Source organism: Mustela putorius, unplaced genomic scaffold (assembly GCF_011764305.1).
Source record: "Mustela putorius furo isolate JIRA1106 unplaced genomic scaffold, ASM1176430v1.1 tig00003834_pilon_pilon_pilon, whole genome shotgun sequence".
In the NCBI taxonomy this organism is placed as follows: Eukaryota; Metazoa; Chordata; class Mammalia; order Carnivora; family Mustelidae; genus Mustela; species Mustela putorius.
The window spans coordinates 137,239,175-137,262,714 of record NW_025421987.1 but is presented as its reverse complement, the minus strand read 5'-3'; the positions used below and the strand labels follow the sequence as shown (position 1 = coordinate 137,262,714).

The 23,540-nt window shown below is 47.1% G+C and overlaps 1 protein-coding gene across 7 annotated transcripts in view; it reads right to left on the bottom strand.

The window, feature by feature from the left end:
• The window catches only part of LOC101672736 (cytosolic 10-formyltetrahydrofolate dehydrogenase-like), a 95,790-nt gene that overhangs the window by 70,246 nt on the left and 2,004 nt on the right, over window positions 1-23,540 (bottom strand). For 4 of the 7 annotated variants that reach the window (XM_045089180.1, XM_045089178.1, XM_045089182.1 and 1 more), the window contains exons 2-3: window positions 11,555-11,705; window positions 7,235-7,338 (exon numbers count right to left, since the gene is read on the bottom strand). In XM_045089180.1, coding sequence (XP_044945115.1) covers window positions 7,249-7,338; window positions 11,555-11,705 — 241 coding nt within the window. In that variant the 3' untranslated portion in view covers window positions 7,235-7,248. Of the gene's footprint in view, window positions 1-5,245; window positions 5,741-7,234; window positions 7,339-11,554; window positions 11,706-15,472; window positions 15,621-23,540 lie in introns of those variants that run through there. The other 3 variants (XR_001180685.2, XM_045089179.1, XM_045089177.1) reach the window with 3 other exon arrangements.

Below are 23,540 nucleotides of genomic sequence, written 5' to 3'. Positions count from 1 at the left end.
GAAATCTTGCCATTCGCGATGACGTGGATGGAACTAGAGGGTATCATGCTTAGCAAAATAAGTCCATCTGCGAAAGACAACTATCATATGATCTCCCTGACATGAGGAAGTGGAGATGCAACATGGAGGGTTGAGGGATAGGAAAAGAATAAATGAAACAAGATGGGATCGGGAGGGAGACAAACCATAAGAGACTCTTAATCTCACAAAACCAACTGCAGGGGGCTGGGGGGAGGAAGGTCGGGAGAGGGTGGTGGGATTATGGACATTGGGGAAGGTATGTGCTATGGTGAGTGCTGTGAAGTGTGTAAACCTGGCGATTCACGGACCTGTACCCCTGGGGCTAATAATACATTATATGTTTATTTAAAAATTTAAAAATTAAAAAAAAAAAACACTGCCAATGCCCCTGGGTACACCCCCAAAACTCTGAAGGACACACATGACCTGATAATAGAGGCTTCCTCCACAAATAAGCTGAGATTGAAGGCTTACCTCAACTGCGATATTTATTTTGTAAAAAAGAGAAAAATTTATATTTTCCTTTCTTGTGTAACAAAAGATAATTCTTCAAAAAAAGAAAAAAGAAAGAACTGATACTCTGGCCACTTACTGGGCGCCAAACCCTGGACCCAATGACAGACTAAACCCAGACCCCATAAACAGAGAACACAGACCCCTGGCCCCAAATCTAGATGAGACAAAGCCAGCACCTGGCCAGTGCCCCTGGGGCCAGCCCACTGTGCCAGGGACATCGGCAAGGCATACCTGCAGGTGGTCATCCTTGCTGCAGGCTCATAAGCCCTGAGGCCCTAACATGCAGCAGCCTGGGAACAGCTGGAGCCAGGTCACTCTCCTGTGTTGCAGGACTACCCTGTGAAACAGTGCTGGCAAAGCTGTCTCCTGAACCACTGAGTGGCCATGAGCAGGGAGGTGCTGGTGCACACACAGGACCCACACAAACCTGAGTGCCCTTGAACTTCACTCTACACGGGAGGCACTGCATGTTTGCAAAGTGGGGAGAAGGACTGAGGTGTGTCTTCTGGGGATCTTTCCTGTTTTCCCAGCTGCTGGGTCTTCTAAAGCTGGATGGCTCAAGGCCTGGATTTGCAGACAGCCTTCCCCCTGTATGCTCTGGGCCTGCTTCCCAAGACACCCCTTTTTCTTCCTGCTAGCCTTACAGATGTTATCTCAGCACAGAGGTCCAGAAAGATGTTCTGCCCTCTGGCCAGACCTCCTCCTGGACTGCCCTTCTGCACCACCACTACTGATGGTCAGGCACAATCCCAAGCCTGTCTTCCCCCCACATGCCACTGAATCTTCTGGACTCTTCCAAGATACCCCCCAACCCATTGATGGATATTCTCCCAGCCTGCGGCACTAAGGGACATGCCATGTGGTGGAGGGCTGAAACCCATGCTCTGTGAGAAGTCATGGAAGGTCAAAAAGGAGAGACCCAGGGCAGAGTCTTTCTCCGCAGTAACCCCAGAAGGGTCTTAGGGAAGGCATGAGACACTACTGCAGCAGCTGAAGCTCTGAGGTGGGAGAGATGGGTATACACGTTGCAAGCCCCCCAAGTGAATGCTTTCTAATGGTACTGGCCAGTACACAATGGCCTGTCCCGGATCCATAAGGGTTGAGTGTGCCGTCTGCTGAGCCATGCACGTGGAGGCCAGCTAGGAGGCATCACGAGCCTCATCCTGAGACTGGGAGACAGCCGTCAGGAAGGAGATGCTGGGTCGAACTGAGAAAGACCCACACTAGCTGGGATGTCCCCACAGGCTGCCAAACTAAATGTAAACTTAATTTCACACACTAAAAATTACATCATATAGTATGATTCCATACGTGCTAGACAGATACACACCAAAATGTTGACAGAGATTATGGGCACTCTCTCTTCTTCACTTACGTATATTGTCTAAAATCACAGACTAACTCTATAAAAATGTTTAGGCAGACAAAGCAAAGCCTCAGCAATTCATACAGCATTACCTGAGCCAATCCCAGGGCATAAACAGACCAGGAGAAGCGAGTGCTAGAGTGTGTGCTCCCCCGAGGGCCTCCCGCAAATGCCAACCTCTGCACAGGCACCCCAGGCTGCCTCGACTCTCCAGGCTGCTTCTACTCTTGGCAGAGAAGGGCCTGGAGAAATCTCAGTATAACAGGCCCCACAGGTCCCTGAGGAGTTCATTCCTCAAGGTCAAGAGGGCTGCAGGTACCCAAGAAAGAAGCCATGTCTTATGATCACCTTCACTTCGGAGTCCAAAGGCTCATGGGCTTATGAAGAAGCTGTGTTCACAGAGAAAACACAGTCCTGTTCTCTCTTAAGGGCCCAGCAGGCTGATAAACAGGCTTCCAAAGGGACTGTCATCCACTACAAAGGTTAGACCAACCCTGCCTGCTAACTGCCCCAACCCAGAGAATTGGCTGGAACATCAACTCAGACTGCCAATGATCCTATTGTTGGGGGTGCCCTGTGTACTCCCCACATGCCAGGGACGGAATGGCAGGCCTGAGGGTTGGCTGGAACAAAGGCCATGGCCACAGTCAAAAGAAGCCCAAGGTCAGAAGCACACTCACCTACTGACACAAGAGGATTTCACCTGGACCAGGCCCTTGATCTGGGCCTCAACTTCTGCTCCTGTTCCTCTTGGGCAAGGTAGCTGTTTCCCCTGTGTTGGAGAGTCTATCCCACACTCAGATCCCATCCCAGTAGCCTGCAGTTCATGCTCCTCACTAATCTAGATCCTAATGACTTCCTCAAGCCCATCCACCTCGTCACCAACTCCAGCTAACATCCTCCAACAACTGTTTCCCTCGAGCCTCAGATATTCCTCTCTCTGCATCTGTCCTCACACAATTCATTTACTCATTCATTCAACGGGTATTTTTAAGCCTTTCCTTGGAGCCAGTGATAATGAGCTCTAACCATCTTGGGCATTCCTCCCTTTGATTTGTGAAGAGACACCAAGCCAGTCTGGTTCATGAGAGACTGAGTCTCTGCTTCCCATTTCCCAAAATGCTCATGCTTGAAACCCATACACCACACTGTGAGGAGCCCAAGTGGTCACATGGAGAGGCCCCCTAAGGGTGTCCCTGCTGCAATTCCAGGGACAGCCAGCAGCAACTGTCAAGTCATGTAGTGAGCTAGCCTGTGGTTAGCAAGCCACCACAGCAGACACAGCAACAGAGCAGACATCCATTCTCACAAAGCCCTACCCAAACTGCAGATTGATGATCTAACTGAATGACTGGCTTGAAACAAGCCACTAAATTTGGGTGTGGTGTGCGGCATGGTAGTAGGTAACAGGGACATCTAGGGAGCCGTGTCCCCACTCTTTATTTTCCCCATCTCAGATAAACTAATAATTACCAAGCTTCCCCTGAGTTCTCAGGTTCCGTGTAACTCCCATGTAACTCAGTTAGTCCTCCATGATCATTCCTTCCAACCCCTCTCCCAAGCCTCCTGCCTCAGTGAATGGTTCTGCCAGAAAACCAAAACCCTTTCCTATCACCCATCCCCCACCCACCTCAACACCACACCCAACCTGCTCATCCCCATGTTTCTGCCATGCCTGTCCCCTCCTCTCCAGCTCATGGATACCACCTTCAGCAGGGCCCTTACTAGCCCCTCACCCATCTGTCCACCAGAAGTAATACATGTTCTTCACATTCACATTTGACATCACATCTCCAAGTCACCCGCTTGCCCAAATATCCTCAAGAGCTGTCAGCTCATTACCTGAGAAAGTTGAGATTTTGCGGCCACACATTTAAGGTCCTTCGCAATCTGGGGTGGGGAGCATCCATTTGAAGCCTGTCTCTTTCTAGAACATAGTCATACATCGCATGGCCTAGAAGGAACTTCCCGTGGACCCTCACGTGGGCCGTGCCTATGTTCACACTACTCTTTCTGAGGTTCCACACTGCTCAGACTGAACTCCTGCCAAACCTCGGGGCCAGCTGAAGTGCCTCCTCGTCTTTGAGGCCGTCCCAGTTTCCTGGACAGAGCCTGATATCTTCTTGCCCAGGATTCCCAAGCTCTTTTTCTGAACCCCCCTGAAGGCAAGCCCACACTTGCCGGGTGGCAACATGAAATGCACACACATCGACTCTCCCATCCTGGAGTGCACTGCCTCGAGATGGAGGCTGGCTGACTCACTGCTGCAATCTTCAGAGGAGGGGAAAGCACTTCTTCTTTTACTCCTCAAATTAGTACTGAGTGGCTAATATTTGCCAGACTCACGGTCTAAGTGTCATGGTGCATCTGTTAGCTGAAAGAGACACACTTAGAGTCTTCTACTATGGCAGCAAATCCTAAAAATGAAAATGTAATTATGACCTATGACAAGTGCTCTGAAAGAAACCCAAGGAACAGGAGCAGAGATGGGGGCCAACCAACCACACACAGCACCAAGAGTAAATGAATGAATAAACAAACGACTGAAAGAGCTTCACTCCCTTGCGGAGCCGTCTGTGCTTCTCAATGCCCTTTCGTGCTGAATCATTTCACGTTCAGTCCAACACCAGACTCACAAAGCATCTCTAGGATGTTCACCAGGAAGTACAACCTTCTGTTTTTGCAGATGAGAAATCAAAGGCCCAAAAGACACATGACAAAATGCTCCACATCACTCACCATCAGGGAAATACAAAACAAAACCACAGTGAAATACCACCTCACACCAGTCAGAATGGCTAAAATGAGCAAGCCAGGAAAGGACAGGTGTTGGCGAGGATGCAGAGAAAGGGGAACCCTGTTACACTGTTGGTGGGAATGCAAGCTGGTGCAACCACTCTGGAAAACAGTATGGATGTTCCTCAAGAAGTTAAAAATAGAGCTAGCCTATGACCCAGGAATTGCACTACTGGGTATCTACACCAAAGATACAGATGTAGTGAAAAGAAGGGCCATATGTCCACAAAAGCCAAACTGGAAAGAGCTGAGATGCCCTCCTACAGATGAATGGATAGAGAAAATCTTGTTCATATCTACTATGGGATATGGCACGGCCATCAGAAAGGAGGAATACCTACCATTTACATCAACAGGGATGGAACAGGAGGGTGTAACGCCAAGTGAAGTAAGTCAAGCAGAGAAAGACAATTATCACATGCTTTCACTCATATGCAGAACATAAGAAATAGCACAGAGGATCATAGGAGAAAGGATGGAAAGCTGAATGGGAAGAAATCAGAGGGAGACAAACCATGAGAACTCTTGACTCTGGAAACAAACTGAGGGCTGCTGGAAGGGAGGGGGTGGGAAGATGGGATAACTGGGTGATGAGCATTAAGGAGGGCATGTATCGTGATGAATATTGGGTTTTATATGCGAGAAATGAATCACTGAACACTACATCAAAAACTAAAAATATGTTGTCTAATTGACTTTAAATCAAAAAAGAAAGAAAGAAAGAAAGAAATTGACGGCCCTAGAGGATTTGCCCACGATCATCACACATGTCAGTACCAGAGGCAGGACTAAGGCCCTGACTCCCAGTGCAGACTGTCTCCACCCCCCTCCCTGTGGTCCACTCCTTGCCCGAGAGTCTCCCACTTGCTGCTGCCTGCCATCTGTGGTTTGGATCCCTGTATTCAGACAAGAGTCTGAACCAGCAGAAGGCAGAGAGAAATGGCATGTTTTGGGGAAAGGAGTTGCAGAAGTTAACTGGTTTACAACAGAACAGCTCGGAGCTCGCCTGGTGCCTCTGGTCACTGCTCCCGTGGCCTGGAGCTGGAGGGACCCCAGACAAGTCGTCACTTTATTATTATTTCTTTATAGTTTTGAATTTGATCAAACATCCTAATACAATGGTATTTGGATATTATACACAGTGGGCCCTTGAACCATTCTCCCAGTACAGAAGATATGGAAATAGACAATCCTTTACATAATTTCACAGAGAAAGAGATTCCCAATTAAGCAATTCTTAATCATTATGAAAATGTTTCTCATTTCTGTTTAAAGAAGCAAATGAGAAATTAACATAAATGCCCAAAGGAGTGAACACAAGCAGTGAAAGTTTAAGGATATACATCAAGATGCTAATCGGGGCTGCTTCTGAATGGAAGCATTAAAACGGACAGTGGGGAGCCTGCTTCTCCCTCTCCCACTTCCCCTGCTTGTGTTCCCTCTCTTACTGTGTCCCTGTCAAGTAAATAAATAAAACATTTTTTAAAAGTGACCTTTATTGTATAATTTTCTGTATATTCTATTGTGATTACTTGCTTTCATAACCATCAAAACATAAAATGTCACCAAAAATAAATAAAAGATGTCATTATATGAAAAAAATTACTTTCCTGTGCTATTTGAGAACAAAATCTGTCAGCATGGTTTATTAGGTCACAATCCAGAAAATCAAGACTGCACTTTTAAAAATAGTTGCGTAGCACAATAGAAAATCTCAAAGAGCTTGATCTAGATTCTGGGGCTATGCTAGGCAGTGGGGTAAAATCCGGGTCAAGTGTCAGGTGGTTTCCTGGGTGAACTCAGAGGGTTGCTGTGATGCTCAGTAGGCAAACACATGCACATTTTTAGCTTCAGGAGTTCCTGACTCAGTGTGAATACTGTAAATCTCAACTGTTGTTATTGTTGGTTTTTAAATTATAAGACTTTGGGAACCAAATTGCTCCAAAGCAGCCAGGGGAGCAAGAGACCTCCGGGGCACACTGTCCAGTGCCCTGTGATGGAGCATCTCGCCTTCAGTTCCTAACACCACTGGGGGCAGGCAGGGGAGGGGCTGCCAGTGCAGCTGAGGCTCATTCAGGGGGTGTCCTCCTCCCAGGAGGACCCTGCTCAGGCCCTTCCAGACTGTCTGAATGACCCCAAGGTCCTACCTCTATAGCTTCTCTATGAGGGGCTGGGCTCCAGTCTCAGAGCATGAGGCCTGGACAAGGGTTTCCAAACACGGTTTCTGCTGCCCCAAACCCAGAGTGCTGGCACCTGTGGAGAAATCCCTGACTGCTCACCAAGCAGCTATAGGTTCAGGGTTGGCTAACCTGACTCGGTCATCCTACCATTGAAAGAACAGACCCTGCCTACAGCCCCACTGGTCCCTGCTGCCTCTGACTGTGAATGGGGCCCACAGAAGGCCAGCCCTCATCAGCAGTACCCCTCCTTCCTTGAGGAGAAACCAGTCCCTGGTGGGCACTTGTCTCCTTTATAGGGTGCTTACCAATACCCTCTACGGCCCACAGGCCCTGCCCAGAACATGCCCACACCCACCTGACCAGGCTCAATCACCACTGTGTTTCCGGGGCCAGGCAGGCAGCCGTCTTCCAGGAGAGCAGCATCAGGGGTAGTTCCAGGGGATGATGATGCCACAGACCCTGCCATACAAAAGAAGAGGGACTCTGTCTCTCCACACAGCCAGGGGGCCAGAGTGCACCTGCCAGTGGTGTCCTCTCTCTCAAGCCGACACCCACTCAGCTCTGCCCTGCTCACTCCACTCCACAACACTCCACTCCACTCCAGGCTTCCTGATATGGAGCGAAAGGTCCCCTGAGAGATAGCTCGTGCCTGGCTTTCCAGTCCCTGATGGGGCAGTATGTTCAATCTGGCAGTAGCCCCTCTTCCCAGCAGGGCATGATGGCAGGGAAGTTTCTGATGGGAGCTGTGAGACCTGCCTAGGGAACAGCTGAGTAGGGTGTGACACCAGGCAATGGGGAAGGGGATGGCAAGCAGGGCCTGGGAGAAGGCGAAGGATCACACAGGCAGTCTGAGAGGGTATGGGAGAGGGGTCGGATCACATGGTGGGCCAGGAGGAAGCGGGTGAGGGTCTTCCTAGGCTTGAAGCCAGGGTGAGTCCCCTGGAGAGACGGAAGCAGTCAGCCTGGGAGTCCTGATAAGACTTGCCTGCTGTGCATTAAGAGATGGTGCCATCAGTACAAGCAGTGTCTCCACCAAGGGGAGGCCCCACAGTCCTGGGGGGCGTAATGATGACACGTGTGGTCCTAGCAAGCATGTGGCCCTGCCTTCCCCTAACTCCTGTAAGATGCGGAGCTCTATCTTCATCAGTGTCAGACAATTACTGAGCCCGTCCACACAAGAGCTCCGCACAGGCTACATGACTTGTTTTCTTCGTCATCATATTCATGATCATCATCACCATCAGAACGTTTCCCAAAAAGATGACATCTTAGCTAAGCCCAGGCGAGGGGAAGAGTGTGGACGAATGCTAAGGGCAGGACCGACAGCACTTTTCTTGGGAGCAATGGGTGCACTGAGGGTTTGGGAGAATCACTCCCACCCCCAGTACACCCAGCAGCATGAGACAGTGGAGGAAGCACAGTGAGTGTTCCCAGGGAAGGGGGTGAGGTCATCAGGGTTGTGAAGGCTCCGAAGAAAAAAAGACACGAGGGAAGTCCCACTGTCGTGGCTGATCGGTACTCCCCAAAATTTACGTGTTGAAATCCTAACTCCAGGAATTAGGGTTGTTCCAGATATAATTAGTTAAGATGAGGTCTTACTCAAATGGGGGGGTGCCTAACCCAAAATGACTGATGCCTTTATAAAAACAAGGTCATGTAAAGAGAGACTTGCAGGAGAACACTATGTGAGCATGAGGGCAAAGATAGAGAGACACCTAAGATTGCTGATAAAGCCCAGAAGCTAGGGGAGAGGGCTGGAGCAGATCCTCACACCCTCAGAAGAAACCAACCTTCTGACACCTGTATCTAGAGCTTCCAGCCCCAGAACGCCGAGACAGTAAATGCTTGCTCTTTGAGCCTCCTGGTTTGGGTACTTTGTTACGATGGCCCTAGCAGACTCATACACCTGCCGATATAGGGAAAACCTCCTGCTCCCCCATCTCTCTGGGAGGCTCACCATCAGCGTCTTCCTCAGTCTGACAGGACGGACAGCCTGAGAGGCACCTGGAAGATCAGTGACCTCACAGACTCATGTGCCTGGCGCCAGTGTTCACCCGGGCCCTGGGCCCCTGCCATAGCCTGCGCCAGAGGAAGGGGCTCCAAGCACTCCGGCTCTGCAGGACTCTCGCTCCACACTCTGACATCTTGGCTGGGGAGTTCTTTGTTGTGGGGGGCTGTCCTGGAGTACTCCCTCCGTCTTGTGTCCTCTGGGGGAAAGGCCAGGTGGGCCCCCTGCCCTGGAGTCTGTGCCGTCTCCCCCCAGCCTTGCCCCTCTCTGTGGGCTACAGGAGGGGGTTTACTGTGTCCACAGCCCACTCTCCTGACAGGAGCCTCCCTCACCAGCAGGCTTGTCCTTCAGGACCTGGTATGTCCATCTGTGCTCATTTCTGTTGATCCAAGAGACATTTGAAACCCTTCTCCTTCTGAAATACCCCAGGAAGCCAAGTGGCTCTGACCACCATCCATGGGGATGTGAGGTCCCTGCTGGTGGGTCATGGTTTCCCCACACTGTTGGTGGCACAGAGCATGTGGGAAGGCTGGCTAGGTGCTGACCACACTGGGGCTCTCACCCATCTTAGATGATTTTAGAGGACATTCCTCGGTGTGCTTTCCTCACACAAGTTTCTCTCAGGCTTGCTCCTTGGGGTCCCCCTAGCTCTGCCCCACACCTTCGCAGAGCGGCACACCATGCCCGGTAAGGACGCAGCAGAGCTCAGTGGGGGCTGTGTCGGGTTCTGCTGTAGCGGCCCCAGCAGAACTGCTGGGAGAGCTCTCTGGCTGGTCTCCCAGTGCACCTGTCAGTGAGCCTCACAGCCATGCCGTGTGGCGGGGGTGCATCTAGGGACTGAAGAGTCAATGGCAAGCTGCCTTTCATAGGGTAGAGCCCCTCCACCGTCCCCAAGCAGTGTGAGGGGACTTCTCTCTCCCTAGGCTATTGGGCCTCACTGCTGGGTGTAAATCATTCCCCCATCCCTAGCCTGTTCTGTGTGCAGTGGACACTTGACTTTCTCCCTTGGAGTGCCAGTTCCTATCCTTTGCCTATTTCTCTATTATGTTGTTCCTGTTCCTTGGTTCTTTGTTTTGATGCACAGTCATCATTATAATCTTTCCAGATAAAATTTTTCAGGTGCACCCTCTACAAGCCTGACTGTTGGAGGGTTATTGATGGGATTAAGTAAAATTACACTTACAAAGTCATTACAACAGTGCCTGGCACAGAGCAGGTACTTTGGGAATGAAAGCTGTTTCATTTGCTAGAATGTAAGTCCCCTGAGGATAGGCATTCTCATCGGCTCTGGTCATCACTGTATCTCCAGCACCTGAACTGCCCAGTATGTAGTGACTGTCGAATAAACAGACGTAGGATAGATATGCAGAAACGGGATGAGTGGCCACACAACATTCCCTATGAAAAGCACCCAGTGTGTGGAGAAATTCACCCTCTGCTATGACTCACCCAATAGGCTCCTTTCTGCTCAAGGTCAGGTTGCAATTTGGTCTGGCATGGTTGATAGGGATGGTAGAGCCCTGGAAGAAGCACGGAGTGGGCGGCGGGGGAGGGGGTGGTCACTGGGAGGGAGCTCCACTGTTTCCTCAGTGGGCAGCCAGACTGTGTCTGGAGTTCAGAAATCAAGAGTTTTGTCTGTGTCCTGAAGCCCCCATGAACCAGACAGGTAGAGACCCAAACTTTCCAGATTATGTATGACAGGGGCATCTGAGACTCTAGACACAGGTGGAGTGAGCAGCCAACAGGCACAAGGTGCCTGCTGCACAGAGCCTGGCAAAGTCCTCAGGTGGGAAGCTGGTCCTGGTATAGCTAAGATCTCTGGCTTGGACATTGGGGCAGAGAAAAGGGGAGTGAGAGGCCAAGTTGCTTCTGGAGGGTGCGCTAGCCCAGGAGGGCCCGGGGTGGGGCAGCTCCTGCCAGCAGTGATGCAGCAGCAGGAGGAGCAGAAGGTGGGCCTTCCATCACACCTGCACCCCTCCACCCCATGGAGAGGACGCAAGGCATGAGCCCCAAATATGGCACAGACCCATGAATGCCTCGGTGGTGGGGGTCCCATCACTGCCTGTAGTGGGCAAATCTCTGAAAATGGGTCCCATGGTCCCACTCTGATCCCTGGGATCTGGGAGATGGTGAGCTACTCCTTTGCAAAGATGCAGAATGGCAGTTGACCTTAGGAAGAGATGATGCAGGTGTCCCGAGCACCACCTCAGGAGCCCCCATAAAGGCAAAGTTTTCTCCAGTTCATGGCAAACGGATGCCAAGCCTGAAAACAGCAAGGGGATGGAGGACTGGGGCAAGGGCCAGAGCAAGGCCTGCAGTGGCTGACGGCGCCCCACTGGCAGTCAGCAAGGACCTGGGCCTCAGTCCTGCATCAGCAGGAGCTGAACTCCGCCAACGCCTGAATGGGCCACAGGCAGGGGCTCCCCAGAGCCTCCAGCCAAAGCCCAGCCTGGACACACCTTGACGCTGTCCTTGGGAAACCCCGGCATGGAACCCAGCCTGAAGTCCATCTGCAGAAGTGGGAGCTGATCAACAGGGTTCTTTTAAGCCAGTCAGCTGTGGTCATTTGTTATACTGCAAGCAGGCCAATGCACTGCCCTCGGAGTTTCCTGCTGGGCCCAGCCTGCCTGTGTGAACTCACTTGGTGGGCAGGAACCTCAGCCTCACCTGAATCTTGTCGCACCAGCCAGCAAAGTAGCAGAAGGTCTGGACGGACATGCCCACATGGTTCTTCATGGCCAATGTGCAGACAGCACCTGCATCCAGAGCCTCAATGATGGCCAGCTCCTCCTGATGCTGTTCCATGAGGTCCGCCAACCTGGCCAAGGCGGGGTGGGGTGCAGAGAGGAGGGAGATAGGCTCAGGCCTGGAGCAACCTGGCCTGTTCTTTTAAGGCCCTTCTTCAGTGAGTCAGGGACTCTGCCCTGCTCTCCCAGCTCTGCCACATTCTGATGTGCTGACCTCAGTTTCCCCATCCGTGAGATGGAACAGTAAGGTCTCCTTGGCCAGCTGAGTGTAAGAATGGTGCCCTTCTGGCCCTCTCCCCTCTCTTTTCCTTTCTTCCTTCCTAAAATATTGATGGATTTACTACTTCATAATGATGCTTACAAATGATCCTGCAAAATAGTCCCTCTGCCTCTCTAATAAGGAGGTCACCATTCCAAAGGCCACCCTCTCTGTCTCTAGACAGCCTTGACCAGGAGAAAGTATGTCTGGCTTCAAGCACCAGCCGGTCTGGTAGAGTATGTCCCCAAGGATGGCATCTGTGGGAAGGGTGGGGCAGGGGGATGACTGGAGAGATTCAAGGGAAGGTCATCTACACAGCCCTTCTTAAATGGGAGCACTCCGACAGCCAGCTGCCCTCCCATGTTTCTGGTGGGTATGCTGCTAGGGCAGCCTGGGGATTAGGACTCTGCCCCCTTCCCTGATGTAAGGGAGCTCAGGGAGCAGCGTGCCCAAGGGGCAGGGTAAACAGGGGAAGGTGGAGACCACAGATCTAGAGCAGCTCTCATCTTGTACATGGGGGAGCTCTGGCCCAAAGTCTGGGACCAAAGCCTGATGAGCTGCTCCTCTCTGCACATAGCTGTGGCACATCCTCAACCCTAACTACACACTCACACTCTCCGGGAAGCCAACCTTCACCCCACATCAATCATATCTCCCTGCAGTGTCCTCCTAGCACCCTCCGTCTTTCTTCAAACCTCGCCTGACTATCACAGATACCCACTTAGACAAGTACTCCAGTACTGTTTGCCTCTCCTGAGGGCTGGGACAGTGTTTGGTCTCCTGCTCCGTCCAGGACCTCCTGCACCCACCAGCCACACAGTCAGCATGTGGCACAAGGCTGCTGAGAGAAACTGGACCAAACAGACACAAGCAATCTAGTGGCATAGCCACACTGTTACCTCAGAGACAGTATATACCAGGTAATTCTCTAGGTAAGAATAACAAAGGTGTAAATCACTCTTTGAGAACTATTCTAGACCAGATAAGGAAAACACCATGTTATGGCATTTCAAGGACTAGGGTTTCATCAACTAGAAAAACATGTGTCTAAGGTATAAATCTATATTACACATAAGCCAAAGATAGACTCTGTGTATTGGCCCCTAGGTTGTTCACATCTTATTCACAGGGTGAGACCTGTCAGCTCAGACGCTTGCTGGATATACGTTTATGTATCCAGCTATTTTAAAAATAGTCTAAACAAGCAGACTTTGAGCCACTTAGGGCCTTGTTGCTTCGCATCCTCCAGGAACCTCACTTGACAGATGTTATCATTGGTGAGATGGACCACACAGTTGTAACTGCTGCCCCTCCCAGGCTTCTGACCCAGAGACTCCTGTTCTGCTACTGAGAAAACATTGCCAGGACATGAGAGCCCCCTCCAGGATCTCCTGACCCCCAAGAATTCCCTTGCACCCTTTCCATTCTGAGTAGGCGCCCCCACTACAATCTCTGGAGGGCCTCCCACTATGGGGGCACCATCCCATGAAGTCTGTTGTATATTACTACTTCTCATAATCATCTTTTCCCTTGAACAGCCCCAAATCACTCCAACTCTGCCAGACAACGTCACACACATGTGATGTGGTCATGTCATAAGTCACAAGTCCCTAGCGTGACTCCCTTTTGGGAGGCTCTTCAAGGAGAGCAGAGTGGGACTGTCTATTGTCCACTTTGTTAAGCTGCAGCTCTACCTCCCAGAGTCCTGTCCCCAGAACGTGCCAGTGGAGAAAGCAGGGAAAGCAATCTCCACCACCCCACAGGTCTGCAGGATGGACGTGAGGAAGGGCAAGGATGCGATGCCAGGCAGGCTCAGCCTGGCACCCCTGGATCCCTAACAGCAGCGTGGGCCACCACCACATTCCCGGCTGTGGACTTAAGGAAGTGTCTGAACACAAGATGACAACTTCCCACAGACTCTCCCACCAGCTCTTGGTGGTCCCACTCTGGCAGCTGGGACACTGGCTCTCCAGGCTCCTGAGAGTCTCGCTTTTGTCCCTCAGTGGTTCTTGGGGACTGTCTGGGGACTTTCTCTAGCACTCCTTTCTGGTTCTTTCCTCCCAACTTACCCCTAAAATGCATTCTGTACTCCATAATATCTACCCGGGTCCTTTTTTCCTCATTGAACGAGGGACTGCCCCCTCCTGGGCCAGCAATGAGCACCCCTCCACCATGGGGACTGGGAGACTACATGAGGCAGGGACCGGGTTGTTAGGAGCTCTCAGGCCTGGCCTCAAGATGCGTGTCCCAGCAGTACAGGACTCTCTTCACAGCTGTGCAGGGACCAACAATCAATCCCTCACTGTGGTGCGGCTAGCGGTGCTATTGTGGCACATGCCACTAGATGGCAGCAGAGAACCTCAAGGAAAAAACTCTGGGCCAGCACATTCTGCGGTGGGAGTCCCTGCTTCAGGACCAGAAGGTTCAGCACCATAAGCCTGGGCTTGCACATTTTGCTTCTGCCTAACCTGGAGGCTCTTGGAAGCCAATGGCTTCCTATAATTGATGGACTCTTCAAGGGATCTTGAAACTAACTTGAGTCATGGCAGGCTGGGTGCCCCTCCCTAAACCCCAGCATCTCTGTTCTATTTCAAAACCATATAGGCCCCCCCTCTCTAGTCCCCTGTGCTGGGGGCTGTCCTGGTGGGTCTGGACTCTGGAATAGAAACAAAACAAAACAAAACAAAAAACAAACAAACAAACAAACAAACACGGCATTCTCACTGAAAAGCCAAGACAGGGTCTCTCTCCCAACCAGATGACAAGCACATTTGGACCACATCATGACCAGGCTGTATGCCTGACAACTTCCCCAGGACCCAGAGCAGAAAAGCCAGGTTCCTAAAACCAGCCTGTTCACCAATCTTTTCAACATTGCTTAGCTCATCTGCCCAGCAGCCCCTTCTGGAAACATTACTGCACTTCCTTGGGGGTGGCTGCTCCTCCCCCCTTGGGACCACTTGAGTCTAGGGGAGCTCTCTCTTCTCCAGGCCTCACTCCCACCCCATTCTCTAAAGCTGGAGCAACCCGAAGTCCTTCCCTATGATTTTTGATGGAACTAAGGGGAAAGAATCCCTTCTGCCCTGCTTTAAGGAAAAAAAAAAAAAAAAAAAAAGACAGGAAAGTGTGAGATTCCAGCAGTCAGTGTAAAGCTGGGCAAGTGCCAGCAGACAGAACAGGCCCCATCCTTCCTTTGCTGGCTCCTGCATCAAGTAGCCCTATCCCACCTCTCGTCCAGGCCACTCCAGGTAAATGCCGTACAGAGCCTGCCCAGGACCATCTATTAGCTTTGCCAGTTTGCTGTTCCGATCTGATCAGCACCTTCACTTTTATACCCTCTCATCTTCTATCTCACTGTCCCCTCCACCGAGGACACCTTTGTCTCCTCTGTTGTATTTGCCTAACTATACTGGCATCCTCAGGCTCATCCTCAGGGAGAGCCTGGGACACTGAAGGTAGGCTCTTAGGTACCCTGGCTTCCTGATGTCCAGGTCCCCCCCCCCCATGTGCCACTGTGGATCCACAGATGTGAGTGTCTGAGGGGTCTGTAATGCCAAGCCCATGTGGAGGAAGACTCACACAGTCAATGATGCACTTGTTGTCTTCATCACCCCCTCATAGCTTTCTCACTAATAGTTGGATGAAGTCCCCAAAGGTGGTTGCCATGTAAATATCTTCATTTTCTAATTCCAGTCCATTATACAGCTCCTTCAATTCCTCAATCAGTCTGAAGAAAAGAAGATAGAAAAGTGGGAGAATGGGAAGAGACTTGGCAGAATAGCATCACTGTGAGAGAATGGGAAGAGACCTGGCAGAATAGCATCACTGTAGCGGCAGAGGTCAAGGGGCCAAACACAATTTCCCAGAACTCATCTCAACACCCAAGTATGAGTGTTAGTTTAGAACTTGGGTTCAGTCTTCAACATGGCCACAGCAACTTCTTTCAAGACATGTCTCTAAAGGCAAAGGAAATAAATGCAAAAGTGAACTTGTGGGACTTCATCAAGATCAAAAGCTTCTGCACAGCAAAGGGAACAGTCAACAATACAAAGAGGCAACCCAAGGAATGGGAGAAGATATTCTCAAATGACACTACAGACAAAGGGCTGATATCCAAGATCTATAAAGAACTCCTCAAACTCAACCCCCCAAAAAACAGATAATCGCATCCAAAAATGGGCAGAAGACATGAACAGATACTTCTCCAAAGAAGAAATACAGAGGTGCCTGGGTGGCTCGGTGTATTAAAGCCTCTGCCTTCCACTCAGGTCATGATCCCAGGGTCCTGGGATCAAGCCCTGCATCGGGCTCTCTGCTCAGCAAGGAGCCTGCTTCCTCCTCTCTCTCTCTCTGCCTGCCTCTCCGCCTACCTGTGATTTCTGTCTGTCAGGTAAATAAACAAAATCTTAAAAAGAAGAAGAATAAGAAGTACAAATGGCTAACAAACACATGAAAAAAATGTTCATCATCATTAGCCACCATGGAGATTCAAATCAAAATCACATTGAGAAAGCAGCTTACAGCAGTTAGAATGGCCAAAATCAACAAGACAGTAAACAACAAGTGTTGAAGAAGATGTGGAGGAAGGGGAACCCTCTAACACTGTTGGTGGAATGCAAGTTGGTGCAGCCACTTTGGAGAACAGTGTGGGGATTCCTTAAGAAATGAAAAATAGGGGAGCCTGGATGGCTCGGTGGGTTAAGCCTCTGCCTTCGGCTCAGGTCATGATCCCAGGGTCCTGGGATCGAGCCCCACATCGGGATCTCTGCTCAGCAGGGAGCCTGCTTCCTCCTCTCTCTCTGCCTGCCTTTCTGCCTACTTGTGATCTCTGTCAAATAAATAAATAAAATCTTTAAAAAAAAAAATAAATGAAAAATAGAGTTACCCTAATGACCCTGAAATTGCACTACTGGGTATTAACCCCAAAGATACAGATGTCGTGGAAAGAAGGGCAACCCGTACCCCAGTGTTCATAGCAACAATGGCCACAATCGCCAAACTATGGAAAGAGCCAAGATGCCCTTCCACAGACAAATGGATAAAGAAGATATGGTCCATATATACAATGCAGTATTGTGCCTCCATCAGAAAGGATGAATACCCAACTTTTGTATCAACATGGACAAGACTGGAGGAGATTATGCTAAGTGAAATAAGTTAAGCAGAGAGAGTCAATGATCATACAGTTTCACTGCTTGTGGAGTATAAGGAATAACACGGAGGACACTGAGAGAAGGAAAGGAGAAGTGAGTTGCGGGAAATCGGAGGGGGAGACAAATCATGAGAGACTGTGGACTCTGAGAAACAAACTGAGGGTTTTGGAGGGGAGAAGGGTGGGTGAGCCTGGTGGTGGGTATTAAGGAGGGCACGTATTGCATGGAGCACTGGGTGTGGTGCAAAAACAATGAATCTTGGAACACCGAAAAAATAAAATAAAAAATTTTTTAAAAGCTAATAAAATTACAAAATCATTGCTTAAAAAAAATAACAAAACTAAAGAAACTGAGTGATAATAATACACTAATAGTAGGGAACTTTAACACACCACTCACAGCAATGGACCGATCACCTAAGCAGAATTACAGCAAGGAAACAAGGGCTTTGAGTGATGCAATGTACCAGATGGGCTTAACATATATATTCAGAGTATTTCATTCTAAAGCAGAAGAATATACATTCTTCTCAAATGCATATTGAATGTTCTCCAGAAGGGATCACATACTGGGTCACAAATCAGGCCTCAACTGATAAAAAATATTGAGAGCATACCAGGCATATTTTCAAATCACAATGCTATAATGTGAAGTCAACCACAAGAAAAACTTTGGAAGGACTGCAAATACATGGATGTTAAAGAACATCCTACTGAAAAATGAATGGGTTGACCAGGACATTAAAGAAGATTTTTTTTTAAATTCATGGAAACAAATGAAAATGAAAACAAAGAACACTTGAAATGCAGCAAAATTGGTCCTGAAAGGAAAGTCTATACTAATCCAGTCATTCCTCAAGAAGAAGGAAAGGTCTCAAATACACAATCTAACCTTAAACCTAAAGGAGCTGGAGAAAGAACAGCAAATAAAGCCTAAATACAGCAGAAGAAGAGAAGTAATGAGGACTAGAGCAGAAATCAAGAACATAGAAATCAAAAGAACAGTAGAACAGATCAGTGAAACTAGGAAGTGGGTTCTTTGAAAGAATTAATAAGATTGATAAACCTGTAGCCAGACTTATCAAAAAGAAAAGAGGAAGGACCCAAATAAATAAAATCATGAATGAAAGAGGAGAGATCACAACCAACAGCAAAGAAATATAATAACAATAAAATACTATGAACAATTATATGCCAACAAATTAGGTAACCTGGAAAAAACAGATAAATTCCAAGAAACATATAAACTACAAAACTGAAACAAGAAGAAATGGAAAACGCTACTGCCCCTCGGAACAATTTGTTACTTAAACTATAGCCCCTGGAGTATTTTACTAGTTGCCAAGCACATTTAGATATAGCCTTAAGAAAACCATACGCTGGCAACAGGTCTTTGGGGAGAAGGACGATATACTACCATGAAGCTGGGCAGCTGGGGATGCCTGGCTCGCTGAGGGTGGAACGCCAACCCTTCACAGAAGCCAGACAGCCGGGAATGCCTGGAAATGCCACAGTTGCTAAAATATGGAAAGAGTACAAATGTCCATCGATAGATGATTGGGTAATGAAGATATAGGATACATATGTGTACACACAAACACACAATAATATTATTCAACCATCCAAAAGAATGAAATCTTGCCATCTGCAATAATGTGGATTGAACTAGAGTATTAGGCTAAATGTAGTAAGGCAGTCAGAAAAAGACAAATATATGATTTCACTCATATGTGGACTTTTTATTTAAAATCAATTAATTAACATATAGTGTAGTATTAGTTTCATGTGTAGAGTTTAGTGATTCATCAATCTTATATAATACCCAGTGCTCATTACATCACATGTCCTCCTTAATGTCCATCACCCACTTCCCCATCCCCCAACACTGCCCCTTCCTTCCCTTACAAACCTCTGCTTTGTTTCTTAAGTCATATACGGAATTTAAGAAACAAAATAGAAGAACATATGGAAAGGACAGAAAAAAATAAAATAAGATAAAAACAAAGAGATAGGCAAACCATAAGACTCTTAACTCTAGGAAACAAACTGAGGGTTGCTGGAGGGAAGCGGGTGGGGGATGGGGTCACTGGGTGATGGATATTAAGGAGGGCCCTTGATGGAATGAGCCCTGGGTGTTATATGCAACTGATGAATCACTAAAGTCTACCCCTGAAACTAATAATACAGTCAGTATATGCTAACTAAACTGAATTTAAAAACAAAATGTAAAAAAAAAAAAAAACCCAAAACTAAAATTAAACAAAAGTCTGACCATACCAATTATTAGTAAATATGTAGAGCAACTGAACTCATATACTGCTGGTGGGGTTGTTTAAAACAGTACTTTGGAAACCATTTTGGACAGCAGTTGGTAGTTTCTTTTTTGTTGTTGTTAAAGATTTTATTTATTTATTTATTTGTCAGAGAGACAGAGAGAGAGAGAGCACAAGCAGGCAGAGTGTCAGGCAGAGGCAGAGAGAGAAGCAGTCTCCTCTCTGAGCAAGAAGCCCGATGCAGATCTCAATCCCAGGACCCTGGGATCAGGACATGAGCCTAAGGCAGCAGCTTAACCAACTGAGCCACCCAGGTGTCCCCAGTTGGCAGTTTCTTAAAAATTAAACATATACTTCCCATCTCGCTCTTAGGTATTTACTCAAGATAAATAAAAACCTACATATAGACAGAAGATGGTAGAGCTAAAGCTCCAAAGATCCACCCATCCACCTAAACAACTATTGAACTGGCAGAATCACCCAAATCAAATGTTCTGGAATTCTGGAGTCCAGTCAAACATTTGCAACATCCAGGAAAGAACGTGATGAAGAGGCTGTAAACATCAATAATTTCATCCTTTCATGACGTATTAGTGGTAGGAGGCAATGGGGAATGCTGGCCTTGTTCCTGGTGCAGCTTTCTGAGCCAGGACAGGCAATAAGGTCTTGCCTTCTGTATATGTGTATTGTGTGGTCTGAGTGCTGATGCTCATTTTGATCACTGAGGGGCCAGCAAATATGCTGGCAGCCACAGTTTTTAACCCCCACTGGCTGAGGCAGCTTCAGGGAATTGAAAGAGACATTACTCTTTCCCCTCTTTTGGGACTCAGACATCTAAGAAAATCTTTGGCCATTGGCTGACCACAGAGATAACAGAACAGAAATTTTTAATGTCTACATACAACAAAGAATACACACTTTGCAAAAAAAAAAAAAAAAAAAAGAGAGAGAGAGAGTGAGAGAGAAAGGAGAGTTTGGAAAAGCCACAGATGGATGGCTCCAACCCTCCACAAACAAGACTTAGCAACAACTGAGGAGTGAGACAATTACATTTTCAGAATTACCATAACACTCAAAATGTCCAATTTTGAATAAAAAAGTGTAAAACAGGGGCGCCTGGGTGGCTCAGTGGGTTAAAGCCTCTGCCTTCGGCTCAGGTCATGATCCCAGGGTCCTGGGATCAAGCCCCACATCAGGCTCTCTGCTCAGCAGGGAGCCTGCTTCCCCCACTCTCTCTCTCTGCCTGCCTCTCTGTCTACTTCTGATCTGTCAAATAAATAAATAAATAAAATCTTTTTTTAAAAAATGTAAAACATACAAAGAAACAGGCATATATAGCTGATTTACAGGAAAAGTAAAAGAATTTGGAAGAAAGACCAGGAAGGAAGACCAGATATTAGAATTATTCATCAAAGATGTTAAGTCAACTCTCTTAAATACATACAATGATTTAAAGGAAACCTTGGACAAAGAACTAAAGGAAATCAAGAACACAATGTATGAAAAAAATGAGAAGATCAATAAAGACATAAAATTTTAAAAATTAACCAAAGAAATTCTCAAGCTGACAAGTACAATAACTACAATAAAAAAATTACTAAGGAGGTTCAACATCAGATTTGAGAACACAGAAGAAAGGATTAGTGAACTTGAAATTATCCAGTATGAAGAAGAGGGGGGAAAAGAATGAATAAAAAAGGAACAGCGTCTGAGGGACATCATCAAACTTACCATCATTCTCATCTTAGAAGTTCTAAAGAGGAAGAGAGATAGAAAGGGGCAGAAAAAATATTTAAAGAAGTAATGTCCCAGAGTTCTCAAATCTGAGGGAACACAGGAATAAGCACATCCAAGAAGATCAATAAATTCCAACGAGGATAAACTCAAAAAGATTTACACCAAGACACATTATAGTCAACTCGTTGAAACCCAAAGACAAAGAAGGAAACTGGAAAGCAATAAAAGAGAACTAACCCTTCCATACAAAAAATCCTCCATAAAATTAAAAGTTGATTTACGTTCAAAAGCCATGAAGGCCAGAAAGCAGTGACATGGCATATTTAAAGTCTTGAAAGAAAAAAATGTTAACTATGAATTCTATATCTGTCAATACTCTCTCTCAAGAATGAAAGAGAAATTAAGACGTTTCAGATACACAAAAGCTGAGGGAGTTAGTTTCTAGTAGACTTGCCATACAAGAGACACTAAAAAGAATTTCTCACTTGTCAAGAACACGGTTTTCTCAAAAAGAAGCTTGCTGGGGAGGGGAAGGCAGGGTACTCAGAAATAAGTGGGAAATTACTACTACCACGTAGCTTCATGATGGTGGGGATTTTGTCCATTTTGTTTACCTTTGTATTCCCAGCATCTAGCACAGTTCCAAGCACACAGTAGGCACTAAAAAATTTTTTCTTAGTGAACAGATGAAAGAATTAAGTTGCATGAAGCTATATAAGCCAGAACACTGAAATTATAGGGCACATATGGTATAATTTGATGGTCAATGGGTAACAAGTATTAACCATCTTCATCTTCTTCCCCCCCCCATATTCTTTTTTCTACCTTGCTGTTCTCCTCTCTCACTCTCATTTGTCAAGAATACAGTTTCCAGCATCATTCCAGCATCATTATTAATTGTGGTCCCCTTAACTCATGAAAATAGTCCAGTCTGGACATATATTTCATACCATACTACCTAAAAGTGGAATTAGGAAAAGAACTCTTTAGGGGATAATACTGTATATCAACTATACTTCAATTAAACATTTTTTTAAATTATTTAGGAAGATTAGCCCAGATGGATTAGAGTGATTTAAAAAAACAAAAAAAAAAAAAGAATGGAGGAAGGGAAGTGAGTTGGGAGACAACTTTAGGAATGCAGGATGGGTGACCTTTAAGTGGTCTGCCACTCTCTAGGTGTCTGAAAAGTGTTTGCTGAATGAATGAACAAATGAATGAGAAATGAAAAAACAAATGATAGGGAAGAAAATTATGAAATCCAGCAATTTCCAGGAAAGCATAAACTTGTATTAGACTGGATACAGAGGATGATTGAAAGAAAGAATTCAAGGTTATCGGATCCAGGTCTGAATATCAACAATTGTAATGTCACTAAGAAAGATGAAGATGTAGGAAAACACTTTAGGTGAGAAGAGGAAAAATATGTCAGGAAAGCAAATCTGAGAATAAGACAAGGGACAAAGGGAGTTGTGCAAATATATTAACTCACTGAGGTAGAGGCTTTGGTTAGAAGAGCAGGAAGGGAAAAAGAGAAATGCACAAGGATATGCCATGAGGAAGCCCTTAAGGTGATTCTGGGGAAAGTGAGAGGGAAGCAAGACTTACCAGAAGATCAGGGAGGGCCAGTCTGAGGAGTCGTTGGTCAAAAGGAAACCTAATGATTTGTCCTCTGCCTGATTGAATGGGAAATTCCCTCAGAAAGCCTGGAAGAATTCCCAGGCACTAGGAAAGAAGGAGAACTCTTGGCTGGAGAAGTAAAAGGAGGTATGAGATCACAAGGCCAGCAGGACACTAGGGATATCCAAGCAACTGTGAATACAGGCATAATCTCAGAGACAACTGGCAAATGGAAGAGAACAAATGAGACCCAACAGATCTCTGACCTACAAATCGCTGAGACTGATGGGTGAGTGTTCTGATCTTAGGACCACCATTCCCTTCAGGTGTGAGAAACTCCCAAAGGGCACAGTCCTATTCCCAGAAAGAGAGAGAAAGAGGTTTTACCTTGGAGGTTGTATTCCTTTAACTCACCAGCATCACCTATTCTGGTTTCTTTTTTTTTTTTTTTTTTTTAAGATTTTTTTTTCAAGGGCCGGATCCCAGGACCCTGAGATCATGACCTGAGCCGAAGGCAGAGGCTTTAACCCACTGAGCCACCCAGGCACCCCTACCTATTCCAGTTTCTGATAGCAGTAGTCACACGGTCCTTGGTTACTGATAAGGTGCAACAGAGTGACGAGTAAGAGGGAATACCTGAAAAATTCCAGAAAGAGAGATGAATGAAATACAAAAATTGAAAGAAAAAAATAAAAAGAACTGGAGGAAAATATCTGGGGACTACTTGATTTCAGGAAGCAAAAAGCCTATGCCTTAAGCATAAAGCAAAGTCTGACATCATAACAAAAGCAGATAGACTTGACCACACAGAAATTTCTGTACTTAAAAAAAAAAGAAAACACACACACATACACACCGTAACAAA